This window comes from Plectropomus leopardus, chromosome 5, assembly GCF_026936395.1.
Source record: "Plectropomus leopardus strain MGB_pleo_1.0 chromosome 5, ASM2693639v1, whole genome shotgun sequence".
Classification (NCBI taxonomy): Eukaryota; Metazoa; Chordata; class Actinopteri; order Perciformes; family Serranidae; genus Plectropomus; species Plectropomus leopardus.
The window spans coordinates 27790283-27818160 of NC_142180.1; the positions used below are offsets into that span (position 1 = coordinate 27790283).

At 39.1% G+C, this 27878-nt stretch overlaps 1 protein-coding gene across 7 annotated transcripts in view; it reads left to right on the forward strand.

Moving 5' to 3' along the window:
- The window catches only part of tcf3b (transcription factor 3b), a 39023-nt gene extending 11875 nt beyond the window's left edge, over window positions 1-27148 (forward strand). The window contains exons 4-21 of one of the 7 annotated variants that reach the window (XM_042482110.2): window positions 1462-1535; window positions 2861-2933; window positions 3420-3460; window positions 3680-3812; window positions 5669-5715; window positions 12997-13096; window positions 13180-13280; window positions 14805-14928; window positions 15067-15125; window positions 16572-16647; window positions 17241-17302; window positions 17527-17718; window positions 19392-19503; window positions 19785-19929; window positions 20196-20249; window positions 21609-21841; window positions 21950-22101; window positions 23667-27148. In XM_042482110.2, coding sequence (XP_042338044.1) covers window positions 1462-1535; window positions 2861-2933; window positions 3420-3460; window positions 3680-3812; window positions 5669-5715; window positions 12997-13096; window positions 13180-13280; window positions 14805-14928; window positions 15067-15125; window positions 16572-16647; window positions 17241-17302; window positions 17527-17718; window positions 19392-19503; window positions 19785-19929; window positions 20196-20249; window positions 21609-21841; window positions 21950-22095 — 1772 coding nt within the window. In that variant the 3' untranslated portion in view covers window positions 22096-22101; window positions 23667-27148. Of the gene's footprint in view, window positions 1-1461; window positions 1536-2860; window positions 2934-3419; window positions 3461-3679; window positions 3813-5668; window positions 5716-12996; window positions 13097-13179; window positions 13281-14804; window positions 14929-15066; window positions 15126-16571; window positions 16648-17240; window positions 17303-17523; window positions 17719-19391; window positions 19504-19784; window positions 19930-20195; window positions 20250-21608; window positions 21842-21949; window positions 22102-23666 lie in introns of all 7 variants that reach the window. The other 6 variants (XM_042482123.2, XM_088077868.1, XM_042482102.2 and 3 more) reach the window with 6 other exon arrangements.
- The last annotated feature ends 730 nt before the right edge of the window (window positions 27149-27878 follow it).

Genomic DNA, 27878 nt, shown 5'->3' on the forward strand with positions numbered 1-27878 from the left:
GATGTGTAATTTTGTGCGTTACGTGTGTGTGGCGCATGTGAAAATACTTTATCATTTACCAGCAAATTGGAAGAAGCTAGAGAGAGTGGAACGAGGAAAGGTGTTTTAGTTAAGATGCATCTATTAAAAGCTAGACTGCAAGTAGCTCATTGATGATGTCTCTCCCCTTAAGTGGATTTTTATCTCACTAATTTGGTATTACTTCTCCTGGCACCAAGCTTTGGCTGAGTTGTCTTCATACAAAGTCTGTCATCTTTATTTAGCAGCGAGCCCGTCACCATCGTCCTGTGCCATTGGACATGGTTGACGGTGGTGCAGCACCGCTTTATTAGCGCTGTGGCCTTTCAGCGGGGCCGATCTGACAGTGAGCGAGGCTGATCTTTTGAGGTCCCCTCTCCTCCCTGCTTGCCTGATTCTCCATGCCACTGGCATCAGCTCCATAGATCACGGCTGTCGCAGCGTGTGTAGGTGCTTGCACCGCTCTGTTAGTCTCATCACTCATTCTCACTCGTCAGCCAGGCTGCTGATCTCGCCCAGACCCCTCTCACTCTCTCTCTCTCTCTCTCTCTCTCTCTCTCTCTCTCTCTCTCTCTCTCTCTCTCTCTCTCGCTCTCTCTCTGTCGTCCCCTTGCTTTCTCCTTCCACCCGCTCGCTCGCTCTCTCTTTTGCTTTCTCACACACATTTTTTTAATTAGGCAAAAATCAAAGACGAAATATGAATATTCATAAGGAAACCACATTAATATGCACAATTATGCAAATCAGCATGCAATTAAGGCTTGTGTCTCCAGAGAGCCTGGATAGCATTAGTGCATAAGACAGGGAGAAGGGGATGATGGGGGTATTTCGGAGTTTTCTGCTCCACCAGTCTTTTGGCTGTGTTTTTCCTTTGTGCCACACATCAGCTCTTTCTTTACCTCAAACATTGTGGCTCATGTTTTGATGTTTTATGTTATTTTAAGTGTTTGTATGTGACAATTTGATTTGAGTGGGATTTGAATGTGATTTGTGTTACATGTTATCCTCTTGGACAACATTAGGGATGTGGAGGGTTAATTTTCTGCTATTCAGTGACCGTAATAAACACTAATGGTACACTGAGCAGCATTCCCTATGTTTTTTCCTTTTTTTACAGAATGTTGTAACATTGCGTCTCGAATGTGACAGCTTAGTCTTTGATCAATAGTGATGTGCTCTCCTGGCGTGTGCAAACCCATTGTGGCCACTTAAGGACATTGCATGTTGAGAGTAGGATGTGGTGACAGGTTCCCTTGATACGACTCCAACATTGGGGTATTTCTACATATCTGCTGTGACACATAGGATAATAATTACATACTGTCATTTGGGGATTGCTAACATCACTCACAGCATTAGTCCGACCTGCTTTTAGATTCTTTCATCTCTAACTTGCTGGTCTCCCTACCTGTCAGTCTTAACAATATGTCTTCCTTCTTGCAGCAATAGATGAGCGCAGCGGCTCTGGGTCTTGGGGCTCAGCAGAACAGAACAGCCCATCGTTCAGCCAAGGACGGGTAAGATCTAAACACGAGCACTCTTAAGTCGCACGCGATTTTAAGTTTGGAGATCTAAGCATTAACACCAGATGCCATGATACTGTTGCACACGTTTAGTTAATCACTCTGCCATAGATGAACACACACCCTCTCCCCCCACCGCCACCACAACAGCTTAGTACTGCTTCATGCCGTGTGCCATGTTTGATTTGAAGTGGTAGTTTTACTTTCTACCTAATAACCTTGGCTCAGGATTCGGCATTGGCAAGCTCTCTGGTAGCCCAGAACCTCTGTGGAAGCCCACCGGTAATTGCAGCTTCACATCCGCTGTAACTGTCTTGGCACAACTCTGTGTAAATACAAGGAACAGGGGGTGAAATAGATGCAGCAGGCTTTGATTACCACAAGTTGATAATTAAGAAAGTCGGTTTGAATCCCCCAAGCTGATGCAGATTTGTTTGGCATGGATCCTGTTAGACGGAAAAGCAGAGGGAGGGTAACCACTAAGCCATATAGGTGTCTTAACAAGAGTGGAAATCATTTAGGTCTTTTAGGTTGTTTGTCCAATTTTAGAGCATTTTATTTGCATTTTGTTTTAAGGCGGGGTTTATACAGACATGAAAACCCTGAAAAGTCATGGAACTTGGAAATTGCCATTTCCAGGCCTGGGAAGTTTGGAAAGCTAAATATGCCCTGTAATTTTTGGTCATAGAAATCTGTTTCACAAAACTGTGAACAAACACATAATGTGTCCAAGGAATGTTGGAAATTTGAAAATCCAACAATAATTTCTAGTTATGTTGTCATTTTTGTTATTTTTGAAGAAAACATACTCGGAAGGCATGTTTTAAAGAAAATATAAATTGCCACAATTTTTTTTAATTACTAAAAAAAATAAATAGAAAAGACCTGCATTTCATGAAAGAGAACATGCATGTTTTCTTTGAAAATCGTCTTAATAGAAAATACAGCCATTTAAAGTTGTATGCCTCTCAGCTAACACAAAAAAAGCATAAATCCCTCCCCAGTGCTTAAAATGGTTTCAAATGCCTCCCCCCTTTTGCACCTCCCCCTCCCTTCTCATAAATAATGATCAGTCCTTTAGTTATATTTAGATATTCAGTGCTAATCCTACTCTGAATTAATTATTTTTTAAAATAATGTATATCGACTAGCTAAGCTACCATATAGAAATGAAAAAGAATTGATAAGGAATGTTGATGGTCGTCAAGAGAATGTATGGTCTTAAACTTGCTGAAATATCATGGAAATGTATTGTTAAAACTGTGTATGAACCCAGTAAAGTTACTCACGTTGTTTTGTGTATGCTGTTGTTCCTACAGGGCTATGGCGAAGGATCCCACTACAGTGAGCATGAAGGCTTGTCCTCTCCGTTCATCAGTTCAGGGGTTGCAGGTATGTTATTTGTTTAAGTATCCAAATATTTTTTAACACTGATTTGGTTAAAAAAAAATGCTTGATGAAATTTTTTTGTATAAATGTACCTCTCAGTGATGGGGGACGTGTTGCCTCGTCACACTCCAGCTTTAAAATAATCACGTTGATAATGGCCGATACGACTCTTGTGTGTACTTTGTTTTCTGGGTGGCAGAATGTGTATGTGTCTACATGCATGTATGTGCATGTGTGTGTGTGTGTGTGTGTGCCTGTGTTCATTCGTTGAGTGTTGGGGATGTTAGGGCACTGAAGCAGAAACCTTCCCTAGGGTTTTGTCTGGCAGGCGGCTTTATGCAGCTGAGCGTACTGAAAAAGGGGAGGGCATCCCTGGACTTTTTGTACTTTAGAAAAACCTACTTTTCATTTGTTTAAGCACACATCATTGCCTCTTAATTCGCTCATGGTTTCACTCACGTTTAAACAATCATCACTTCTATCTTACAGGTAAAAGTGAGAGGCCACCATACCCTCCGTTTGGAAGCCAGGTACGTTTGCTTATTCCTTGCAATGTTATATGTTCATGAGAGATAAATTCATCTACTGTGTCACGTAAAGGAAACCCTGTTTTCTCACTTCTCTTTTCATGCTAAACACTTTGAATTAACAGTCTTCATTTCCTCGAAGAGAAGCTGTTTGTTGGATCCCACGCCCCCTAAAGTATTAAAAGTAAAACCTTGTTTCCTTGTCTGTCTCTGTTCTCCTAGCCTGGTTTTCTTCCTAGCGACATAGCGATGCCGAGCCCAGACGCCATGTCCCCCTCTGGCCTGAAATCTGGCTCCCAGTTTTACCCGTCATACCCCAACAATCCCAGGAGAAGGCCGCCTGATGGAGGCATAGGTAAGATAACTGGACAAGACATGTTAATTCTTGTTTCTTTGTTTTCATTTTCTGTCTTTCCCCTGATATGTTTTTTTTTTGTGAACTGTGACTTCAGCAAATAATTCTTTTAATTTTTTATGTGTCTGCTGATTATTTTCTTAATTAATTCTTTGCCCTATAATATGTCAGAAATAAAAAAAAAAATCCCAAATTCCCCAGAGCCCAATATGAGGTCTTCAAAAAGTTCAAATAAGCGGCCTTTAATTTTTCTCAGGCCAAGGAACCCTTAGCTAAAAGAGACCTCCAACTTTATATTAGGGTTGCAGCAGAATGACGGTTTCAAGGTATAACATGGTGCGCAAATCGACTGTTTACAATTTTAAAAAAACCCATAAAACTGGATGGAGAAACTTTTCCATTTAAAAAATAAAGGGAGCCTTTTAACCCAGAACTCCATGAAAATCAAATGATATCAAGTTTTAGTTATGGTAATAAAATGTTTGTTCAACCAAAAAAAAGCTTCTCCTCATTCCTTTAAGGGTCATTGTAACTGATAATAATAATGATTCTGTGATACTGTTAAACTGCAATATTTACTATTTTAACAGTTACTATACTATGAAACTCTCATATTGCTGCAGTCCTACATATATTGCATAAAACTGAGTTGCATATTAAACAGGGTCTACAATAACATGTAGTTTGGAAACATACCCTTTGGATGATGCATATAATACTGAGCTATTAAAGTTATTATTATTGGCAGATTCATGTATTTATTCATCTTTTTTTCTGAGGTGGACGATATATCAGAATCTCTTGCTCAAAAAGTTACAAAACGATCCACAAAAATGTCCATACTTGGAATAATAATGCAGCCAATTAGCCAACATGCTTCAACAGTATGTTACTGTTAGCTAACGTGATCGCACAAAGATTCATGAGAAAAAGTCTGCCTATCATCAGTTTTGTGTGAAGAATTTGTTTTCTTTCCCTTAGCTTTGTTTAGTATTTTTTACACAAAAACGAACAATAATGTTAAAGCACTTGTGAAAGACAGTTTAATGTGTTTTTTCTTTTTTATGAATAGGTCAGTTGTTTTAGTTAAAAAATGTTGGAGTCATTTTGAGATTTATTTTAGATATACTGTTAATTAAAAAACCAAAATTGGATACAATTAACACTTTGTCAAACAGTAATTTGTTGCCCCCCCTGCTGTAAGTCTGAGGGCCACCGAGGGGTCACAGACCCCCTGTTGAAGACCCTATTGTCTGACCAACAGTAGAAAATCAAAAAATATTAATTTTGATGTCTTAAGAAAACCAGAAATTGTATAAACAAAAACATTTTAGTGGATGTAGGGTGTTAATAATTAGCATTTTTGCTTCAGAGTTGTCTTGAACAATAAATTGACTATCGACTTATTATTATTTAACAGCTGGCTAACTGAGTGACTGTAAGTTTTTCTGCTCTGCTGTTAAATCTCAGCTCTTCAATTTATGGACGCGTTGTTGGCGCAAAGATGAAAACCAGACCAAAAATTATTTTCTTATCATTTTTGTGTAACCATTTTGAACAGTTCTTTTAATATAGTTTTTTTGTGGTTATTTTTGTCTCCGTTGGACAAATCTTTGAAGCTTTACACAGATGAGTGCACAGCAACATTCATTCACACTGACAGACATGCACATATTCACTAACAAACACATGCTGCAGTGTGTTCACTGTTTTCTGTTCTCCTTTCTGCAGTTGCATTTAGAGCACACAAAGAAACTACACCTGAACCGACATGACGTTGACAAATGTGTCTTTGCTGAGCCCTTATTTGTGTTTTCATCTCACCTTTTCTTTCCTGTGTCTCTGCCCGTATGTAGAAACCCAGCCAAAGAAGATTCGGAAACCCCCTGGCCTGCCGTCCTCGGTGAGAGCTTATTTCTGCTCGCCTTCACAGCTCACAGTCCTTTTTCTCTCTCTCTCTCTGTCTCTCTTACTACACACACTTGCTACACATAAACACACAGGGAGATGCACACACTCTGCTCTCCCCACTCTGCTTGAGCAGTTCTGTGACAGACAGGGGTAAAGACCCTCTGCTCAGTCAGACTCTCAGTGAGCTGACAGTCAGGCAACTCAGGCCCCAATAAACATCATCACTGTGGTTGTCTCTACACTACACTCAAGTGGTTTCAAGTGGTGTTCAGGGTCTGGTTGTCATGTAGACGAGCAATTTTATAGGATTTTGAGGTTCCTTGTCAAAGTCTGGTAACTCACCTTCTTCAGTGGCCCGATTTGAATTATATGTTTTGTAAGAACACAGAGGTCCAGAAGTTCAGAGTCTAGTAAATCACCAGGGCTGTTGATAAAATATCAATAACAAACAGACATTCGATTGCGAAACTTTATGGGCTCACCAGTAAGGATTTCCCCGTGAAATGTTACGTCAGGCTTGTAAATTTGGCAACTCATTTGCCTGACTGGGCAAGAGGTAAAAAAAAGAAAAGAATTAAACAAATTATTAAACGATTTTCCAGATCTGATGACTGACGTAACTAAGGAGTGAACCACTGCGCTTCCTTTTTATCTCTGTTGAGAGTTGCACATGTACAGCACAGATTGGGCACTTGGCAAGAAAATTATGGCAGGAAGACGAAGTTTATGAGCTGAAGTGCAGGCGAGCATTTCAGTCATCCTGGAAACAGGAGTTAAGTTTGTTAAGTTTTCAAATTTGAGAGCAAAGGGGGATAAAATAGGGTCATTTTTCATGACACTTAAGTCTTTGTTATTTGATATCTGCTAAGAAGGTAAACAATTTTTATAGGGGCAAGTACAATATGACTTCAGGCATGTAGATTTCTGACCCAAAAACAGTGATGTTGAACCTTGCAATATTTGATTTAGAAAAAAAAGCAGTACTACTAACTTGTCTGTCTGCCTTGTGAGTTCTTGCGTGGGTCTGGGCAGCTGCACTGAACGCAAAATTTTTATTTAAACCGGTATGAATACAAGTTGACCTGTGAAAAAAATTGTTTTTTGGATAACATAAAAAATCAGAATTATGCTTTGATCTCGGTCCAAAAAACAGTGAATTCTTGCTTCCCACTTCAGCACCAACCACCACGCAGAGATGGAGAGAGGACTATGGTCTTTAAATGAAGTAATACAACATAGGACATTAATTATTTTGTGGTGTGTAGGTATGTAGGCCTTTTAAAAGACATGTTTATTTTTAAATAAACATACCTATATGGAGATATATTTAAAAAATAGGTATTGAAATGGTGTGAATCTGTTCTTTAGAGGGAATAATCAAGCAAAATTTTGGGACAATTTGTACTGCCCCGTGAGACGTAAAGGTGTACGATGCAGGAGTGCTGTGTATTCTTTTGGGCGCTGTGTCCGCGATTTTCGTAGCTTCTTCTTTGGTGTGTGCTGCTTACAGTCTTGCATCTGGCTGTTAATGTCCCAACATCACTTGTGTGCTGTGCTCAACTGTCCCAAAAACTGCAAAATAAGAAAATAAGGGCAAAGGGAAGAGTTTCTGCAGATAAATGCTCTACCAAACACTTCTAGTGGCTCATAAGTGATGATTGAGAGAGATTACTTTTGCAAGTGCAAACATCGGTTTTTAGGAAATGCCTGCATAGTATATCTTTAATAATGAAACATTGTGGAAGTTATTTAGCTAAATAGCAAATACTCAAGCTGTCTGCCAAATTTTCACCTCTTTGAGTTTAAATCTTGGAGTTTTAGTTCCTTAACATCAGGTCATTAACAACTTTTGATCCTTAAAATAAGAAACCTAAAGCGATTCAGTGAGATTTCAGTTTGTGATGTGGATTTAATACAGGACACAACTGGGTGCAGTTGAATCCCAGTGTTACGTCCAAGTGGTGCAAAGTATCGTAGTGCCTTGATTTACTGTACCAAGTGTCACGTCTTGTCAGTGGGCCCAGAATTCCCAGCAGCTGATGTGTGTGAATGATGGCAACCACACATAGCTGGAAACACAAGTCACCGTGACATGTTTGAATATGTCCTGAATGAATCTCACTGTTAGTTTAAAGTGACTTGACAAAGAATTGAATCAGGCAGCAGTTGCCCACATTATTCCCATTTATAGATTATTTCCACTGAGTCCTGTGAGCTGATTACTAGCCAGTACGTTCTTAGAGTTTCAGCTGCTGGATATCATAGATGATTCAGAGGCCATTTGCTCAATTAAAATACCACACAGCATTTTAAAAACGAACTTAATTTCTCCCTATGCGGACATATGACAGTTTATAAGGTCCCGATCAAACACATGCATATTTTGTAATATAGAAAACAGGATATTTAAAGTCAGAAGAACCTGACTGGGTAATTTCTCGTGTTACTGTTGCTATTAGAGCCCAGTTTTGATGCTTGAGCTGCCACTTGATCATCAGTATGAAATACTGCCATTGCACAAACATTATCTGTCACCCAGTTCTCACGCTACTGACGTTCTCAGATGACTAGAGTGACCTAAAACATAAACGTGTTATGGAAGCTTTGCATCCCCATTTGAGGCCTGTGTGTTTCAGCATGGTGGCTTGAAGTAGTGCAGAAGCAACACAGACAGAAAAAAAAGACATTTAGAGAAGTTATCAACCCTTTTTTGTAAATATTAGGTTTGAAATTGTAATTGTAAATTGTGCATGCCCAAGATGTGCGCCCGATTATTCAATTAGTTGATTTAATGTTGCTTGTACCCTCGCTAAAAGGCACCAGAAATACTGTCTGTCAAACCTGTTAAAATTATTTGATGGAATTTTAGTCACCCAGTGAAAATGCCGGAGGATTTATTTTCCTAAACAGTGTTATTATAAAAAATGCTTTAAAAAAAAAAAAAACAAAAACCATTTTACTCAGTGAGTTGTCGTGTTGAGTAGGATAATAGGCAACATTCATGTTGCTCGGGGTAAAGTGCAAGACATTACAGCGGATTTCTAAATGTGATTTGGCTGTTGAAAAATATGATCAACTATTTCAAATGGCTCTTATAATTTGCTAAATATTTTTAGGACAACCTTATAGATTAAACAGTGCTTGATTTTGACTGTTTTCAGAGTTTTTGCTTACTTTTAGAAAGTCAGTCTTAGCGTCAACTTTTGTTTTAACATCAGGCAAAGTAGTCACGAAGAATATCCCTAACCCACACACATTAGCCCTGTCCTTGCCCTACAATTTTATCATCTTAGTAAATGAAAATAGACTCAAACCTATGCTGTTTTTTTCGACGCATGGATGAAGTAAATTTAAAGGATTTATATGGCTGACTAGATCCAAATCATGGAGCCATGGATGCGTAACCAGGCAGGGAATGAAGTCAAGCATGAACAGTGTTGTGTTCAGACTCTTTCATGGTTTGAGATAAAGTTACAACAGATGCAACCACTTTAGTATTTATTAGGTGGGTACATATCAGATTAAATATGCTCCTTTCCCACTTTACAAAAACCCCACAAATATCTCGTTTTTTGTGGTTAATAGCAAATATTACAATTGGCATTCACTCCTGGGACAAATGACTGCAGTAGTCACGGATATTTATCGGCTCTAGTGCCGATCGGCAGTGATGGAAATATGACACCCGGACGGACACTCTAATTTTAGCTCCTTTGCCAGAGGGATGTAATAACAAGCTGCCACAAAATACATTCTTTGTTCAAGCAGCACTCAAACAAAGTTCAAAATGTAGCTATCATTGAATTTGGGAGAGACTGAAGAGAAACATCATCATTGGCCTCCATGCTGCTTTCTGCTGTTTACAGACTTGTTTTCCGTGTCGTCTAAGATGTTGAACGTGACACACTAAAAAACACAAACCCAAAGGCATTCTTGTCGGCTGCAGAGCCGTGTTCACAGCTCCGGTCTGCTGGCAATGGGAAAGAAGTCGAGCAAACATCGGCTTTGGTTGAAAAGGGTATAATAGTACGGAGATGGATGAGCGTGAGACCTGGTGAACTTGCTTTTTAGCTCGTCACTTAATTTGTTGTGCGCTGAAGAGGAAATGTTGTGTTTCTTCAAAATGATGTTGGTGCTATCCCCGTCAACCTGACGGTGTTGTCGTGTTGAAGAGGCTGTCGAAACCTCTGCGTGTAGACCCACGCGTCTGCGGTGACTGCATCACAGAGATTGAGTGTGAACACTCTGTCTGACCGAAGCCCCCTCTTTTTCACTGTCTGAACCTCAGTCATTCCCTGCAGTGTGAACGATGGCCACGTGGTTTTTAGTGCGAATGATGAGATGTCTCTGTGTGTGTGTGTGAATCCCCCCCTCCTCCTCCCCCTACTTCACGCAGCCCTCCGCCTACGCTTCACCACATGATGGCCTGGGTGGGCCTCCCCCTGTGAGTGACCCAGTTGTGAGGCGCGGTGCTTGCGAGGCCTCTTAGCCCCGTGTCTGAGCCCAGATTAATGACTGCCGATGATGATCCTGTGGTCTCTCGTCCCTCCCACACCCCCTCCCTTCCTGCTTCTCTTCACCATCAACACTCTCTTTTTTTCTTTATCTTATAACAATCAGCTTGATTTTACAGCCTAGCTGCAATTTGAATTCAACAGTTACTGTGAAGCTTTAACTTTGCTGAAGGCGGATAACTTAAAATGATGACAATAGCAAAAGAGAGGAGTAAATGGAAACTTAAATGTGACTTGAACACAATTTATTAAGAAAATAAAACCCTCCCCATATGAAAATACAACTAAAAGAGGTAAATAAAGGAATGTCCACTCAAATAATTGTTAATTATTGTTCAATGTAAATCAGTCTTCTTCAGGTGAAGTAATCCAAAGGAAAAAAAAGTACAAAGTCCATACTTAAAAACAAAAAAATTGAAAATCTGAAAAAGCAATGCATATATCTCTTCCCTTACCTCTGTGGGGGTATCACAATCTACTTTTACTACTTAAATCATGTTGCCTTAAAATGACAAATAGTGGTGAAGGAAGTATTCAGTTCCTTTACTTAAGTAAAAGTACTTATACCACACTTTGATTTCCTTTCTTCTTAAACCACATTCAAGAAAAAATGACAATTAATCTACCTTGTACCCATAAAATTACTCTTTTACAAGTAAAAGTCCTGCATTGAAAATATTGCTCAGGTAAAAGTAAGTATAATCAAGAACAGGTACTTAAAAGTACCCTAACCCTAACCCAATCTAGGAAAAGCTAAAAAAAATCCAAATAAATTAGAAAATTACTGAAAGGTTTATCAAAAGTTAATAGCTATTTAATAATTATCCGTCAGTTGTCCAATTGATCATTAGACTAATTGTTTCAGCTGTACTTTGACTGTTGGATAGTTAAATTTTTAACTAAACATAATATTTTCTTAACTTTTCTTGTGCCTTTTGAGCAAAAATCTTACTTTGTAAAGTAACTAGTAAGTGAAGCTTTCTGAAAAATGTAGTAAAATAAAAACTAAAATACATCCCATTGAAATTTGGTGGAGCAGAAGTATAAAGTGACATGAAAAGAATAGACTCAAGTAACTTGTGTACAGTACTTGAGTAAACCAGCGTTGATAAATAACAGCTACACTGCGGGGGCTATTCCTCATCTCCCCTCAAGCTCCCCACCTGTACTTAAGATCGTTGCCCACACCTCGTGAGCCTTCACCCGTCTCACCTGCAACAAGCAAACATGGACGCACTTCTCTCCTGCCCCCTAGTTGTCCAGTAGTCTGATCACAAAACCCTTCCTGGTTGGATAAAGCGCTTTGAGGTTAGTTTGATGTTAATCTTCATCTACTCCCCGCCCCTTTTGCCAGAACCCGTGTTTTTCTAGCGTAGAGACCTTTACACGGTCATAACCTGAATTACATTAAACCCCTATTAGTTGAGGATTTTACCCTAGAAATCCCCTTTCTTCCTGAGAATACAATTATCCAGCAGCACCAGTCATTGTGTAGTTCTCTGTTCCCATCTAGAGCAGCAGGATTCACTCGACATTGTTCCCCGTGAAAGAACAACTCAAAGCCTATTGTTAAATGAAGCCATCTCCGTCATGTTTTCCCCTGAATTAACCGTGATCATTTTAAATCCCCTGTTTCCTTCACACTCCCCTGGCCATATCAAGCTTTGTTTAAGTCATTTAGATTACCTTCTCCTGTCCCCCCTCAACACCCCTTATCTCTCTACCCATTTCATAAATCATCAGGGCCTTCATTTTTTCCCCTCAATCCTCCCCCTTGCCCCTCTACCACCCCCTACCCACTGCAATCTCTCTCTCTTTCTCTCTCTCTCTCTGACTGGATCCCAGCCCCCATCTCTCTCCCTCTCTTCGCTCCCTCTCCTCAGCCCAGCTGCCTGTGGAGTTGGATGTGGTCCAGGAACAGGCAGATGGCTCTGTAATTAGAAGTGCATCTCTCCATTCCCTTTCCACTTCTCCCTGTTAAATCAAATTACAGAAAAAATCCCTTCTCTGGATTAGCATTCTTTGCAGCATAGCCTCCATTCTCTTTCTCTCTTCCTCTATCTGCCTCCACTACAGAGGAGGAGAGGAAAAGACGTGCTGAGTGGCGGCTGATGGTGTTGAGGGCTTCTCATGTCCGTCTCCAGTTTTGTGGCTTTGGAGCGCGGAGATGTATGTCACTTAGCATCCGTTTTTGATCGCAATATGTAGAAAAGGAAGTGTGATTGGACTCTGTGGTGCTAATGCAAAATGTCAGAGTTGTCTATTATCGTGTTTTCTGGAAATCTTCTGTTGATGCCATACAGAACATGATAGTGCTAGTTTGAGGGTATTGCTAGTGGAGTGTGTGTGTGTGTGTGTGTGTTGGCTCACTGAATGCATGGTATGTGTGCGAGCTGATACTGAGTGTGTTATAGGGAGGGGCTGCAGGCTAGGCAGTGCGATGTCACTGGGGTCCTGGGAGCTAGAGGAAGTGCTCACTGTGCACTGGGATTCAAGCCGTCGCTGTGCCCAGCATGGCATGGCCGCTGTGTTCTCCTCCACAGGCGAGGAGCCGGCCTGCCTCCTCCGCCGGCAGACTCCCTCTTGCCATCTTGTGGCCATTTGAAGCTAGTGTGATTAAATGGTGTTCAAAAGCAGGGACAGGGTGGATCGATACATTGTTACTTAGTCTCTCATGATGCTCAGAGCGGCGTAGGATACCCTTTAAGTATATTATTCCAGAAATCACATTATTAACCGCTCTCCGTCTGCATGTTTAGGTGTATGCTTCCACATCTGGTGATGAGTACGCCAGAGACAATGGAGGATATCCCGGCGCTAAGCCTGGCGCCGTCTACCCGGGCTCTTTCTATATGCAAGGTAACATTTCTCAGTGTTAATAGAATGACTTTGCTCTGCTATTTGTGAGGGTGTTTTAATACTTGCTAATGTGCTTTTCTCAGAAGACCCCTGGTCGTCTTCTGGCTATTCTGCCATGCTGGGTAACTCTCCTCACATCGGACAGCCGGGCCCCTTCTCTGCAATTAACCCACAGGACAGGATGGTACGTAGAAATGGCCTCAGTCTTTTTTTCTTGTTTCAAATTTGTTTTTTTTTTGTTTGTTTTTTCTTTATAATGGCTTATATCTTTTATGTTGCTTTGTAAGGAAATAATTAACTTGATGACTTAATGACTTAGTAAGAATGACTTAATAAAACCACTTATTATACAAGATGCATGAATTAAATTATTAACAGGGTTCCTACACAGTATGGATAACTGTGGAATTTGATCTGACCAATTTCCAGGTCTGGATAAGTATGGGAAAAAAAGGAAATAATATGGAAAAACATGTGTTTCCAGACTCTTGCTCCTATTTTTCTTTCTAAAATATAAAATTCAGAACCTCCAAAAATAAAATGATCATTCAAGCAGAATGTTTTTCATGGTGTGTGGAGCAGGAAAACACCGTAGCCAAAATGTTTACCACTTTGTGAGAGAGAGCAGGCCAGAGCAGTCGTAGAAAGCTAGACAAATTATTGCATGCAACTGAGTGAACTGTTAACAGTCGATAGATACAGTGAATAAAGAAGACGCTGTGAGATTTTTTTCCTTCACTTTTTTAACTTTTAGGTCCTTATTTTAGGTTCTTAGCATATCCTAAACATAAGAAGTGGTAAAGGTATGATATGATTTGAAGGAATTATATCACATTTAATGTGAAATTAACATTAGTCTAATTTAAAAATATATAGTGACCTCTTCATGTATAATGTGGTTTAGAGCCATTGTGGACAAATTGACCAGAAAACACTACAGACACATTCAGTAGTTCAGTGAGAGTCACAGCCAAATGAATAAGGTAGATGATATTCTGTCTCATATTTTCTGCATCATTGATAAGCTGAAGGCTCCTGTGGAAAAAAAAAAGCTTTGCAATGCATAGCGATAACTGCGTGGCTTTGTTAGGAGGCATTTATGTAACATTATGGCTCAACAAGTTGTATCAAATGTATTTATATTGTTTTAAGCTCATATGCTGACACTGATTATAGAGTGACACACCTCAAGGAAGATGTGAAAGATGCTTTTCAGCTTATTTTAAGATTAACTTAGAATGTAACCTGCTCCCGATCAGGTAAAGTTACCATGGTGATCCAGCCAGGTTAAAAGAGAGCCACCTTCATAGTACAGGAAACTCTGGCGTTAGACTCAACAGACATCGCTAAGGCGCTAATCTTGCTTTGCAGTGTACCCCCCGGTCTGGGTTTGGTTTTAATTATCTTGTATAAGCCACAGTACCTTGTGCACATTAACAGTTGAATTTTAAAACCATTTTTTTGACACAATCAGCATCTAGCTATTTGTGCGCAGATGTCAAATATGGTCTGAAAAATCTACCAAGAAGTCTGGAGATTTGAGTCTGCAAAAAGCTTAATTTAAATTTTGAAAACTGTAGGAACCCTGTGTTTCCATCTTGCATGAACTTGAATAATTTTACTTCCTTTATGAAGAATGCGTCACATTTGTGCATTTCTCTGTGTGAGGGGTTTGTGCCTTATGAAGCTACTTGTATCCCCTTTCCAGAAGCGTCAACCCCTGCCTCTGTCCCCACAGAACTATCCTCTGCACGGCAGCGAAGTCAACGGCTTCCACTCCGCCCCCACCACCTACAACCACACACCCACCATCAACGGGGAAGGCATCATGGGTAAGGAACTTTTGAAAGTGAACTTAACACAAAGCGTCTTGGTAGCGTCTGTCCCATGGTCATTTGATTTTTTTCTCCCTTTTTTCAAAAACAAATTAACGGGTCATCTGACTCATATTATGTATTTTGTCTCTGCAGCCAACCGCGGCACCACAGCTGGCAGTTCAGGGGATGAAATTGGGAAAGCTCTTGCCTCAGTGAGTTCTTTTCTGTTTGTTGTTGGTTTTGTAAATTAGTGCTGGGCAATGAAACAATTACAGTAATTTTGTTCTGTTTCCTCTGAAGTGAAAATCTGTGATGTTAGTCAAATTTGCACTTTGTTTGTTCTTTGTTCACACAAATTGACTAAGAATGGTGACGATGACTAAAATGTTCCGTCAGTGGTTTAGCATTATTTTGGTTGTTCATTCAAAACAGATGAATTGCTATTTCAAATAATATGCTAAAGAGACATAATCAGAGATTTAAGGACCTAATAATGGTTGAATTCTGAAAAGTCAGGAAGTGTTTGTATATTTTTGGATACGTAATTACATTTAAAGTGTACAAGCAATTCTCAAGTCCATTTCTTCTTGGCAGATCTGCAACAGTCTGTCTTATTCTGACAAAAATAACATTTGATGGAAAAAAAGAATTTTTTTTTTAAATAGACATTGGTTAAAGATAACCTCATTTTTTAAATTTTATTTGCTGCAACTCTTTGATTCCTCCTCGTAAACATTTTTTGACATGGTATCTGACCAGTGTTGGGGGAAGATCCTTTACTTAAGTTAAAGTATCAGTGTCAGTATGTCACACTATAAATATTCTCTGTTGCTAGTAAGTCCTGCATTCAAAATGTTATTTAACTAAATGTAAAAACAATCAGAATAATGTATTTCAGTATTTAACATAAAACTACTTAGAGTAAGGCAAGTTTAATTATCTAGCACTTTATCATACACAAATGTACTTCATAGCACTTCACAGACAAATGATAATTAAGATAAAAAGACAAGTAATAAAAATGTAAAAAGAATAAAATTGGAAAATAACAAAATAAGATAAGTAGAAGAAAAGAAGATAAAGAAATGCAGAGTTTGTTTATCAGTTTAACAAATCAAAATAATTTAAAGGAAAAGTCCTCATATATTAGAAGCTGGAACCACAACATGTTTTTGCATGGATAATTACTCGAATTAATAGTTTCCAATTAATTCTCTAACCAATCAGTTAATCGTTTCAGCTTCATTTGTAAACGTCCGTGTTTTTTTGTGCAAAAGTCTTTATTTTTAATATAACTAGTAAGTAAAGTTATCAAAAAATTGTTGTGAAAAGTAGTGAAAAGTAGTAAAAAGTGCAGGATTTCCTGCTGAAGTGTAGTGAAGTAAAAGTAGAAAGTGGCATGAGGTTACATTTACCAAGTAAAATAAAGGTACCCCAATTTTTTTTACTGAAGTTCAGTACTTGAGTGAATGTACTGCAATTATATTGCAACACTGCATTTGAGTGATTCAAGTTAAAATCGTATGATATCGAGAAATATTGTGGCCACACATTGCTCAGCACTATTTCACCGTTTGACTCAATTACAGTGTAAATTAATGAAGCATATTCTTAAGGTGTACTTTAATCATTTTGGGGTGTTTTGATCATTCTTTCAGATTTACCCGTCGGACCACAACAGTAATAACTTCTCCTCCGCTCCATCTACTCCTGGATCTCCTCAGGCTATTGCAGGTACAGCTGAATTCTCACATATAGATCTCATGACCCCTGAAATTGTTCCTACTTATACATGACAAGTCAACATTTTAATTTGTTACGTTTAGGCACTTCAAGGCCTTTGATCTGCAATCACCCATCAATGTGTCATGTTAAACATGAAGCTAAATAAATCTGCATTTTCATAAACACGATATTTAGTTTTTAAAAGACCTTGTCTTTATTTTACTGGCATCATTTAGGCTCTATCTTGCTTTGACATAAAATTCCTGTCAACCTAACAGCTGAGTAAATTTTGCCAATCTGAAGGTTGGTAAACTGAGTTCAGGTGGTTTTATCCTGTGCTTTATACTCACTCATGCAACTGCAAATTTGGATAATATTTCAATTTCAGCCGCAGAATACCTACATCAGTCCAATTTATTTAACTTGTTCAGTTTGATTGCAACCTTGTTTTTGGCACACAAAAATGAATCAGTTGAAATTGTTGAAGCAAAAATGATCTCCTGCATGTTTAACATTCTTCAGCACAGAAACGTGTTTGCAGCTCCATCTGCTGTAGAGTTGAGAGTTACAGCTAAACATGATTCCAATATTTCTCTCTGCAGGAGCTCAGTCTCAGTGGCAAAGACCAACCACACCCAACTATGAAGGGCCACCACATGCACTGGTTTGTTAAAACATTTCTCTGCTACATCAAAGTTCATTTAAAGCACAAGGCAGCCATAATGTATTCTTAGACATTGCTCACATTAGCTAAGTACACTATTAAGTACCAGTGCACTGTTTGAATAATTAAATGAATTCTTCATAACATACTGTGTATTTATAAGCTGTGTCTTGGTATCATTCTCTGTATGTTCTTGGTGCACGCTTTTTGTGTTTATGTAGCAGAGTAAAATGGAGGACCGTTTGGAGGAGGCCATCCATGTACTGCGTAACCATGCTGTGGGCCAGGGTCCTGGTTTAGAGGGCGCCCCCGACATGCACAGCCTGCTGTCAGCAGTACACAACGGAGGCCTCGGGGGCCTCTCCCCAGCTTTCCCCAATGCAAGCCTCGCCCTCAGCAACAGACATCCTGCTATGGTGAGTCACCAACTCAAAATGTGCTAAATTTGTGTGTTCAAAAAAGACTCAGACTTCTGATGCTGACGACATGAAGCAAACAAAAGTGTTAATTTGTGGTTAATTTTATCCCCCACATAATATCCACCAACACTCCTGAAACCTCTCTGCAAGGAGTTTGTTTTCATGCTGAAATAACTGAGATTTAGATGTGTTTACGCGCTCATTCTGTCAGCTGTTACTGAAGAAACTGTCAGTATTGAGGTTGAGTTAAAACATACTTTATGTTTTTGTAACATGGCTTACAAGGACTAATGCAATGCTCTTTGTTAATTGATTGACAGAGTACCTTGATTTAATGATGTATCCACATGTCACACAACAATTTTCTTTAAGAAATTAGTTTTCTGTTTTAATTAGCAAGAAAAATTAAGATAAAAAAACAACAAAAATTGCATCACTTAGGAGTTAATTTCCTTAAGGAACAAAAGAAATGTCAAACATAGTATCACTTGTGCCATCTGCTGGCCAAAAGTAGAATTACAAGCAATTAGGAGTAAATAGTTTGAATTTATTATCATTCATGCTCACAGTTTAACAATTAAACAGATGCAGAATTCACACTGAAAAGTCAGAATTATATCTTCACATGATTTTACATAATAGAACAAATATAAAAACTGTATAAATCTATATATGTTTATGCACCGCTACATTCATATACAATATGTTGCACACGTACATAAAATTCACATAATACAACAGAAGAACGCCAACGACTTCAGCTACCTATTTTTTGTTCCATTCAGTTGTCTTTTGTCGTATTATTACAGGCAGGGTTGTATTTTATGCATCTTGTTTAGTGAGTGAAATGAATAGCGGATCCTTCTGAGCAGTAGCTGTCTTGCTTACTCAGAAGATGTTGGCAAAACATCAGTAGGCCTGTCATATTCTACAGATTGAAAAGAGAAAATGGAGAAGTTAAGTGAGAAATCATCAGGATAAAAAAAGATTGAGCAGTGTTCTCAAACGTTAAGTTGTAATATGTTTATTTATAGAGCATTTTACTCTAAGACATTTTGTGTAATGTAAAAAGTCATAGATAGAAAATATACTAAAAATACATAACAAAACACATAACACACACCTATTGTCACACATTTAAAAGCAGTCTTGAAAAGGTGAGTTTTGATTAGTGATTGGGCTGGGAGAGATAGATGCAGTTTCTGGATGTTTTTGGGAGAGAGTGCCAGTGGGAGGGGGTCACTATGGGAAGAAAAGACAGGAAAAAAAGTTGGTCCATGCTTGTTTTTTGGATAAAAACACACATCTGTAATAAAGCAAAAACTTGAAGGTAATCGATGCAATCTGCCACTTTGCTACTGCTGTTTACTTCCATTGTGCATTGTGCATTGTGCAACACACTCTGTTGATGAAACCCTTGATTATAATGGTTTTGCTCAAAACTGGTGGAAACATGTGCTGGTTCACTCAGTGGCACCAGGGTTCCAAGAATCCATAATGAGACCAGTCCAAGAAAAAGAGCAAATTTGGTGTAAAAAAAGTATTTGTCTTACTTTGTCTTAAAGTTAGGCCACCATATTTTGTTTGGGAAACCTTTGCAGTGTATAGGGTTGTAGTTGTGATACATCTGTCCTTTTGAGATTCACATCATGGTTCTCCACCTTAATCAGCAGGGAGGGAAACACGAGGAGCCCACAGGCCTTCCTCCCAGCAGCACTCTTCTGCACGGTCATCACGCATCTGGACCCACACCACCAGTTGGCCAACCGGAAGGCTTTACCAGTAAGTTGGACTGGATATTTTGTCACTTATGGTAAAGTACGTCGGTTTTTGTTCAGTAAAACTGAACAAGACTCGAATCATGATTGAGTGTATGAGTATTGAAATTAAACATTTGGTTTTGTAGCAATGCCACTCTACATACACAGTGATTTACTTTGTTAATTCTTTAGTGATCTCTGCTTAACTTTATTAACTTCCCACATTCATCTGTTGTATTACACCCTCCATGGAGAGGCTTCGGTATGCTGGAACATCCTAACATCTTTGTGTTTTACACTCAGGTCTCCCTGGTGGTTTGGCCCGCTCCACACACTCCTCCAGCAGCTCAGACATTAAAAGAGAAGACAAAGAAGATGATGAAAACTCATCTGTTGCAGACAAATCTGAAGACGAAAAGAAGGAGTCCAAGGCGGCACGCAGTCGAAGGTAAGGTGGTCCTTTTCTGTTTTCTAGTGTCTTACTTTGGATTCGTCTTTTAATCAAAACTTTATTTTAACGATTTTAACAGCATGAAATAAAAAATGTCCCACAAAGGTGGAGATTGTCAAGTGTAAAAAAAATGTAAAGGACATATCTACTGCAAGGTTCCTCATGTCAGCTGTTAAATTAGTCAGACAATTTGACTGTTGCCCGGACGATGTTAGGTATTTAACAATGTTGAAATCCCCCTTCCCTTCATGTCACGTTTTCAGAAAGGAGGCGTTGACCCTCCAGATGATCTCTAGCCTTTCAGACCAGAAAGATGAGTAAGTTTCTCCAAAAGAGGGGCAATTTCTTGTGCTTTGTGGGCTTTTGCCAGACATCACTCAAAGCACATGTTCATGTAGCCGGTGTATAAAATCTGACTTTTGATTGGCAGAATCAATGTAGGCATAGAGGTACTACTTCCAGTACCTCTGTATTTATACTGCAAATGAATTCTGAGGTTTGAAGTTGAAATAAAATTGTATAAGGCAAAAAAAAAATAAATAACATTTTCCCTGTCAAAATGGTACAATAGGAAACCATACAACACATTGATATTTTTTTTTTTTTTTTAATGACCAAAATGTTGCAGGAAGCTGCAGCTCATCATGCCTTCCCTTCTTTAAAGGTCCAGTGTGTAGGATTTAGGGGGACATATTATCAGATATTATAGAGAATAGTAGGTATGTTTTCTTTAGTGTATAATCAGCTAAAAATAGTAATTGCTTATTTTTTGTTACCTTAGATGAGCCGTTTATGCCTACAAAGAGATCGGGTCCTTGTCTATGGAGAACACCACATTGCACCACCATGTTTCTACAGACGTCCAGAACAGACAAACCAAACACTGACTCTAGATAGGATTATTTTCGTTTTTGCGTCAACCACCATAGTGGACAACACCACCCGGACAACAGCGTTAGAATAACACTGATAATTTAATATGAAACTGCCTGATTCGGTGTTTTTGCTGGTTTTAATCCTCTGGTTCGTTTGTTTTGAAGAGGAAGAGACCTCTGCAGAAAATTCAGCTCCCAGTACAAAACCTGCTGAGCATCTGAATTTTAAGTTATCAGAGAAAAGGTGAGCACACATTAGCAGGTGCTGGGCTCGCGGTCCATCTCTGACATGCCAAACAGTGTTGGAGAAACACATTTATTTCGTGAAACTGCTAAAAACCTCCGAAACAATTAATACTGAAGGAATTCTAACCAGGAGAAAAATCTGCATTTCTAACAACTAGATGCCTCTAAATCCCCTTAAATCTTACACACTGCTCCTTTACAGTATGTAGTTTGTTGATAAACTGTCGAACACAGTGCAAACACAGCGCAGTATACTCTGAACGTAACCAGTTTTTGTGCGATTTGTATTTTGATCGAATGATTATCTGAAGTGGGAGATGCTGCTTCTTGGTTATTTCTCACAATATTCACTTTCATTTTGAGTGCATTTACCTTCTCACGTCATATTTTTAGTGAATCCCTTCAGTGCAAAGCAAAACTGGGTGTACATTCCCTGCTGTTGATGCTAAAATTTAAAGCAGCTGAATGCTAGACTTTAAGTCATATTTGTCACAGGTGTTTGATGATATGTCTGTCTGCCCGTGGCTTCATCACTTCATCTCTATTTGTAACTAGTCCGGAGGAGGATGACGAGGACCTTCCCCCGGAGGTGAAGTTGGAGCGTGAGAAGGAACGGCGGGTGGCTAACAATGCCCGTGAGCGCCTCAGAGTACGGGACATCAACGAGGCATTTAAGGAGCTTGGGAGGATGTGCCAGCTGCACCTCAGCCACGACAAACCTCAGACCAAACTTCTCATCCTGCACCAAGCTGTCAATGTCATCCTCAATTTAGAACAGCAAGTCAGAGGTCAGTCTGCAGCGTGAATGGGAGGCACAGTTATGTTCACCGCTGTTAAATACACTGTTATTCTTTTATACTGAAAGAGCCTGTTTCTGTTTTCCCTTTCTCTGTCAGAGCGTAACCTTAACCCCAAGGCAGCATGTTTAAAACGCCGTGAGGAGGAGAAGGTGTCTGGGGTGGTGGGTGAAGCGCCCATGCAGCTCTCAGGAGGCCATCCTAGTATGGGAGGAGATGGCCACAACCCAGTTGGCCACATGTAACACCAGGTAGGAAGAGGTGATTTTTAATATGTTAGCATGTTTTTATCCACAGTTGCATTAAAGTTATAATCCTTAAGATTTCAGTCCTGGTTCATCTAGCATTTAGCACCCATGGTTGCTGCTGGTAACAGCTAGTGTGGTTCATTACAAATGTCTAAAATAAAATTAGAGTATCCAAACAAACTGCCATGATTTAAACTCAATAATTGGACTTTTTCCATGATAACATGAACAGTCACTCAGATGCAATCTTATTTAAGCCCCGTCTGCATAAGATAAAGATATTTCTTATTGACTGAGCTTTCGGTCACTGAAATGGAGATTTTTGGCAAAGCCTTCTAAGGTGCAGAGTTTTCGAAACTTTATTTTTTGTCTGTGTGGACATAACATCATCTCCTTAATTCGCGGGTGCCCATCGTTGCTTTGTGTCATTAGTATGTGCCAGAAAAAACAACAACAATGGCGGACAACAAGTGTGTTTACATTTTCACATTTTGTTTACACAGTCTGGACTATTAATCACTTTACACTTAAACTTCGTACTGCTGCATCACTTCATGGATAAAAAGAGACGTCTGCTGCGGCCATTGTTTTGGTCTACCTCAGTGTCTATGTTTTAAAGTCTGCCAGAAAGGACAATTTTGGATCAGATCCATACAAATCAGCAGATAGTTGGACAGTTTTAAGGGACACATTGTTGTTGAGGAGTCGAAGGAAAACTTTTGCATGTCCAGAGCATCAGTCTCATCACTTGGTGAGCTCCTTTGTCCTCACATCAGAGAGGAATCAATAGTGATGAGTTCTCCAGGACTGAGAAAGCCTGTACACTTTACTACCTTTGTAACGAGGGAAGACTGGAAGACAGCTACATGTAACGGCGTCGAGCGTTAGGAGTCAATTTTTTATTCAATCTTCAAAGGAGTTATTTTGTCGTGTGGACAGTATTTTTTTAACAGCCGGAGCAAATACCCACCCTCACGCACATCTGTGTGAGGCCTGTCCTCTGCAGCTCTTCATCTAACAGCTCACTGTGGCTGCTCCTTCTTGTTCTTTCACTACCTGCAATATTTAAAACTAATCTGCTGTAGTGAAATGCCAAAATGACTCGTCTTGTCTTGTAGATGCATTTTTGATAGATGATGGGTCTCTGCACTAACAGCACGAATAAATACTGTCTCTCCAGTGCCTGCTTCACAATAAAAGCCACTTTGTGTTTCGCCATTTGAAAGCTTTTATTGTTAAGTACTAGGGGTAGAACATGTTTGGTTTGCACGTGCAGGAATTTCCCTTGAATCCCTCATGCACATGAATCCACTGTGAACATGCAGAATCTGCCACCAACAATGAAAACTAACATTCAAAAACACAAAAATGTATTGAATTGCTGTTGCTGCACCTTAAATATCAAAAATAGGGTTTCGTTTTGGAAAAATCTCAAGGATAATATCTTAAAATATGATTTGCACTATTTTGTAGGAGTCAGTGGGTTCAATGTTGTCCTCAATCATTTGTTGATTTTTGTTATGTAGGAATACTCCCAACATAATATTTGTGGTCCTTCCTTTTTACAGATCCGGTGGTGTTTCCTTGGCTGTCAGAGGATGTGGCCTTAACAGATTTCTTCCACCCATTATTCTCAGTGTGTGTGTGTATATGTGGACATGTCTGTGTATTGTCCGTTCAAGTTTCAAGATGCACATTCACACACTCGTACACACATGCATACTGCCAAAACTGACACAGCCTGTTTGTCGCACTCCCAACCATGACTACAAGCTCAAATGTGAAGAACTTTTTTTTTGGTTTTTGCTTTGTTTTATACATGTAAAGAAAAAAAATTCTTCTTCTTGGTTTCCACAAGATGATGGAACACCGGAGTACTTTTTGTCCTGCCACAAATTGGGACTTCACACACTGCCGAGAGGTGCTCTTGTGAAAGAAAGGAGACCTAAACAAACACAAATTGAATCAAGGATTTGTGCCTAATTGTTACATGTTTTCTATTTGACATTTAAGCAAATTGCTTTACATGTGAGGAACATTTATTGTGAGGGATTGCTTATGTGTATGAGCAATTATTTTTTAATGTATGTCATTCCCAGCGTGATGGTACAGTCTTACATATGTTATGTAACCAAGCCCATAGTTGAAGTTGAATTGTCTAAATTCAGTGACTTTTCCTTGATCTTATCAGCAAACGTTTGGGCGTGAAGGCAACGGAAAGGTCAAAGTCTCGACAGTTCAAAAGCAGCTTATGAAAGATGGGAACTCTGAGCTGGAGGCAGGCTGTGACTGAAGCCCGCTCTCATCCCAAAAGGCATCTGGAGACTTGGAATAGAAGACTCCTTCCTTGAAGGTTATAAATTATCCGAGTGTCTGTCAACTACAAACCCGTTCTTCCTATTTGTTGACCACAAATTCTAGTGTTACTCCAGTAATCCCTTGTCATAGGTTCAGGTTTTTGTACTGCTTTATGTACTAAAGCAAACTTAGAGACAAGACAAAGCACAGTTTGCATAAGGCTGAAAGTTAGGTGTCAACCTGTTGCGCATTTCAGTCCCCAAAAGTCTTGCATAAAAGCCATTTGAGACACTTGCTAAGTGATCAGCACCACTTAGTGCTTTTACTTACCTAAAATGGTTTACTGACAATGCCAGCAGACTTAACAGCTCAAGTCCCCCCTTAATTGATGTTCTGTAAAAAAAAAAAAAAAAAAATTAAAAATCCTGGTTCCTTTGCTGAAGGGATCTCATCAGTGCGCAGTTGTTTGACGCAGACGAGCCTTTGTGTGACGGAGGCTTTCTTTTCCTAAACGAGCATTCCCACTGAATTACAGCCCCTCACCTTCTTCCTGAGTAAGTTTGTTCTCACGTTTCTTACCGAGAGAAGTGTGACGTGTAAATTCACTTCATACATTACTCTGATATGTTTCATTTTTCAAAATTAAATATATATAAAAATATATATTTTTTGTTAGTCTATACATTGTAGATTTTTTACATAAATGGCAATATTAGTTTGAAGTTTAGAGTGTATTGTAGATGAGCTGAATAAGGGGGATATTTGACATTTAAAGGAAATCGTTCAGATTCAAAATTGAACTGGGATGGATGGCAGAGGAAAAGGGTCGACAGATGATACATGAAAAAACATTTGGTGTATCCTTTATTCCAGTTTAGTTGTAAGGCGTATCATCAGCCACCCAGATGAATTTTTTTCTTTCCATTTGGGGGTATTGTGGAACATTTGTGCCACAGACCTGTTGTTGAAGTGTTCTTGCTTTAGCAGTGAGGCACTGCGAAAAAATGTGGGAAGATTTTTGTCTCTAACAGTAATTATGCAACTGGTTTTTGAATGTAGCTTCCATACAAATGTGGATCACCTTCATTTTCAAAGTCCTGGGTTTTGTCGATACTAGTTTTCATTTCACCTTTTTTGCTAATGTTTGCCCTCAACCAAGTGGCTCTCAGTGTGCAGCTCTCTTTTAAGTAGCCTGCGCATTTATTTCGGAGGCAGACGTCGGTATTTGGGTGTACGGTAATGGATAATACGGAGAACAAAACAGTGTTATTGTGATGTTATTCCCATGTCATGTCATGTTGAGAATGGTTTTTACCAACATGTAATCACAAATGGGAGGTAGAGCATTTTGTGTGTTTAATTTCTACGAAAAAGAGATGAAGAAAAAGACCTATACAAATCAATAGTGTGGCCTTTTCATTCTCAAGACTTAAGACATGATGGGAGAGTGATACCTTATCAGTGCCTGAACTTGTATTTTTCATTTAAGACAGTTTTATTTTGTGAACCATATCATTTCATTTATCATGGAGATTAAAGAGGTACTTGTTCATTCCCCCACCCTCCCTTCTCCTAATGCTTTTTTCAATTTTCAGGAAGAAGTTTAAATGGTATAAAGAGATTTTCTTTCAGTGTATCTAGTTAAATAAATAAATGTTACGTAGATCTTGTTTAGTTTTTATTCCCTTTTTTTCTAATTATTCAACTGGATTATATTGTCCAAACTGCTGTTTTAGTTAAGGTCATGGGTCCAGGTCATGAGTTTTCTTTCTTATCTGCCCTATATTGCTCTATCACTTGACATGACAGGGTTCAAGAGATGCTGCTTTTGGCTCTGATTGTCTGCTTTTGATGCACATTAACATGTTTCAGTGTATGTGTTGCTTCAATCTCAATGTAGGGAGTGAGTTTTATTTTTTCCGTCATAGCTGGAACCTCTAATGACTTGGAGCGATTTTAAATTTCTGTATATCAGAGTGCAAGCCCTTTGCTGCAGTGACTTTCAGTATATCTAGTCTCCAGTGACTATTTTCACCTCTGACCTTTCACTCTTCCAGCTCTTTGATGCCATTGACAGTGACTTTTTGGGAGAAGCTCCTATAACTTCTTCCAAAAAGTTGTATTTGAAGTTTTTCTTTTTATTATTACAAGATCAATAATTGTACTGAATATTGCCGATCTGACTTGATGTCATTTAGCATTTTGTGAGCATCCCATTTGCCCACAAGCTACATGCTCAAATTATTTCTTTGGGGGAACCTTATTTCTAAGTCTTGACATAGACACAGTTTGAAATCTGCAGAAAAGCAACCCAACCACTGCAGGAGCACATGATGTCAACAGAAAATTACAATATTATGATGGAAAATGTTAAGTTGGCGGGCTTGAACTTGTTTTGGTATAAGAAAGCAGTAATAAAACACTTGCTTTCAACAGTTTTGTCATATCTTTGTTGAACTAAAAAGGGGGAGACTATTGAGTGTTAAATACATTCACAGGTACAGAGCCTGACATCTTGGGAGTGAGGACACTGTCGACTCCTGCAGGGTCCTCAGAGTGCTTCACTCCATCTCTCTCTCTTTTTTTTTTATATATATATAAATATATATAGTTGAGAACTGTCCTGTATATAACAGTAATGTAGCAATAAATGTGCCATTTTTAATAACAGATTATACCTTTTCCAATGTCTGGCTTTTGAATATTGTATACATAAAAAGGAAAATAAAGGAAAACATTGTAATAAAGGGTTTATTGTAGTTCGGAAAATGAATTTGTTCATATTTGCCATTGTCAGTAGCCGGTTAGGGAACAAATGCGTTTATGACGGCTTCATCATGGATGGGTTACTGTGAAATGTAGCTTAAATTAATAGGTACTGACTAAGGCTGTTTGAAGGAGGCTGAGGTACGCTCTTTGACCCTATGGGAGCTATGGGGTGGTATGACACATACACAACGTATTTGGAGCTGTGACATTGTAGGTGTCCAGCAGAAGGAATAAAGGGACACTGTCGGCTCGGGTGCTCCTTGGGTGCATGGTTTTTAGCCTCCTCAGGTGCGCTGAGCCTGACAAAACTCTGAAGTGGATGGCAGCTGATGTACAAAGCATGTCTGTGGTCTTTTATTAAGGATCTTTCCAGTAATTGCAGAACTCTTACCTGTATTTTTTAAAATATATTTTAACATAAGGCTGACTGCTGACGCCTCAGATATGAATCAGTTATCCATGTGTTTTGCGATAGTTCGCTAACTATTGAGCTGTTTGGAAAGTGCAAACTGGACTTAACTGCGCACTTTTTGTACCCCAATGATATCATGTGAAGCTGAGACTCAAAATTTCCACAAAAGAGATGTGAAATTACTGCAAAGATTCACAAAAACTTGTACAAAAGGAGCACCCGGCGGCTCATCTGGTAAAGCGGATGCCCCATGTACAAAGGCTCTGTCTTTGATGCAGCGGATTTGACTCCAACCTGTCCA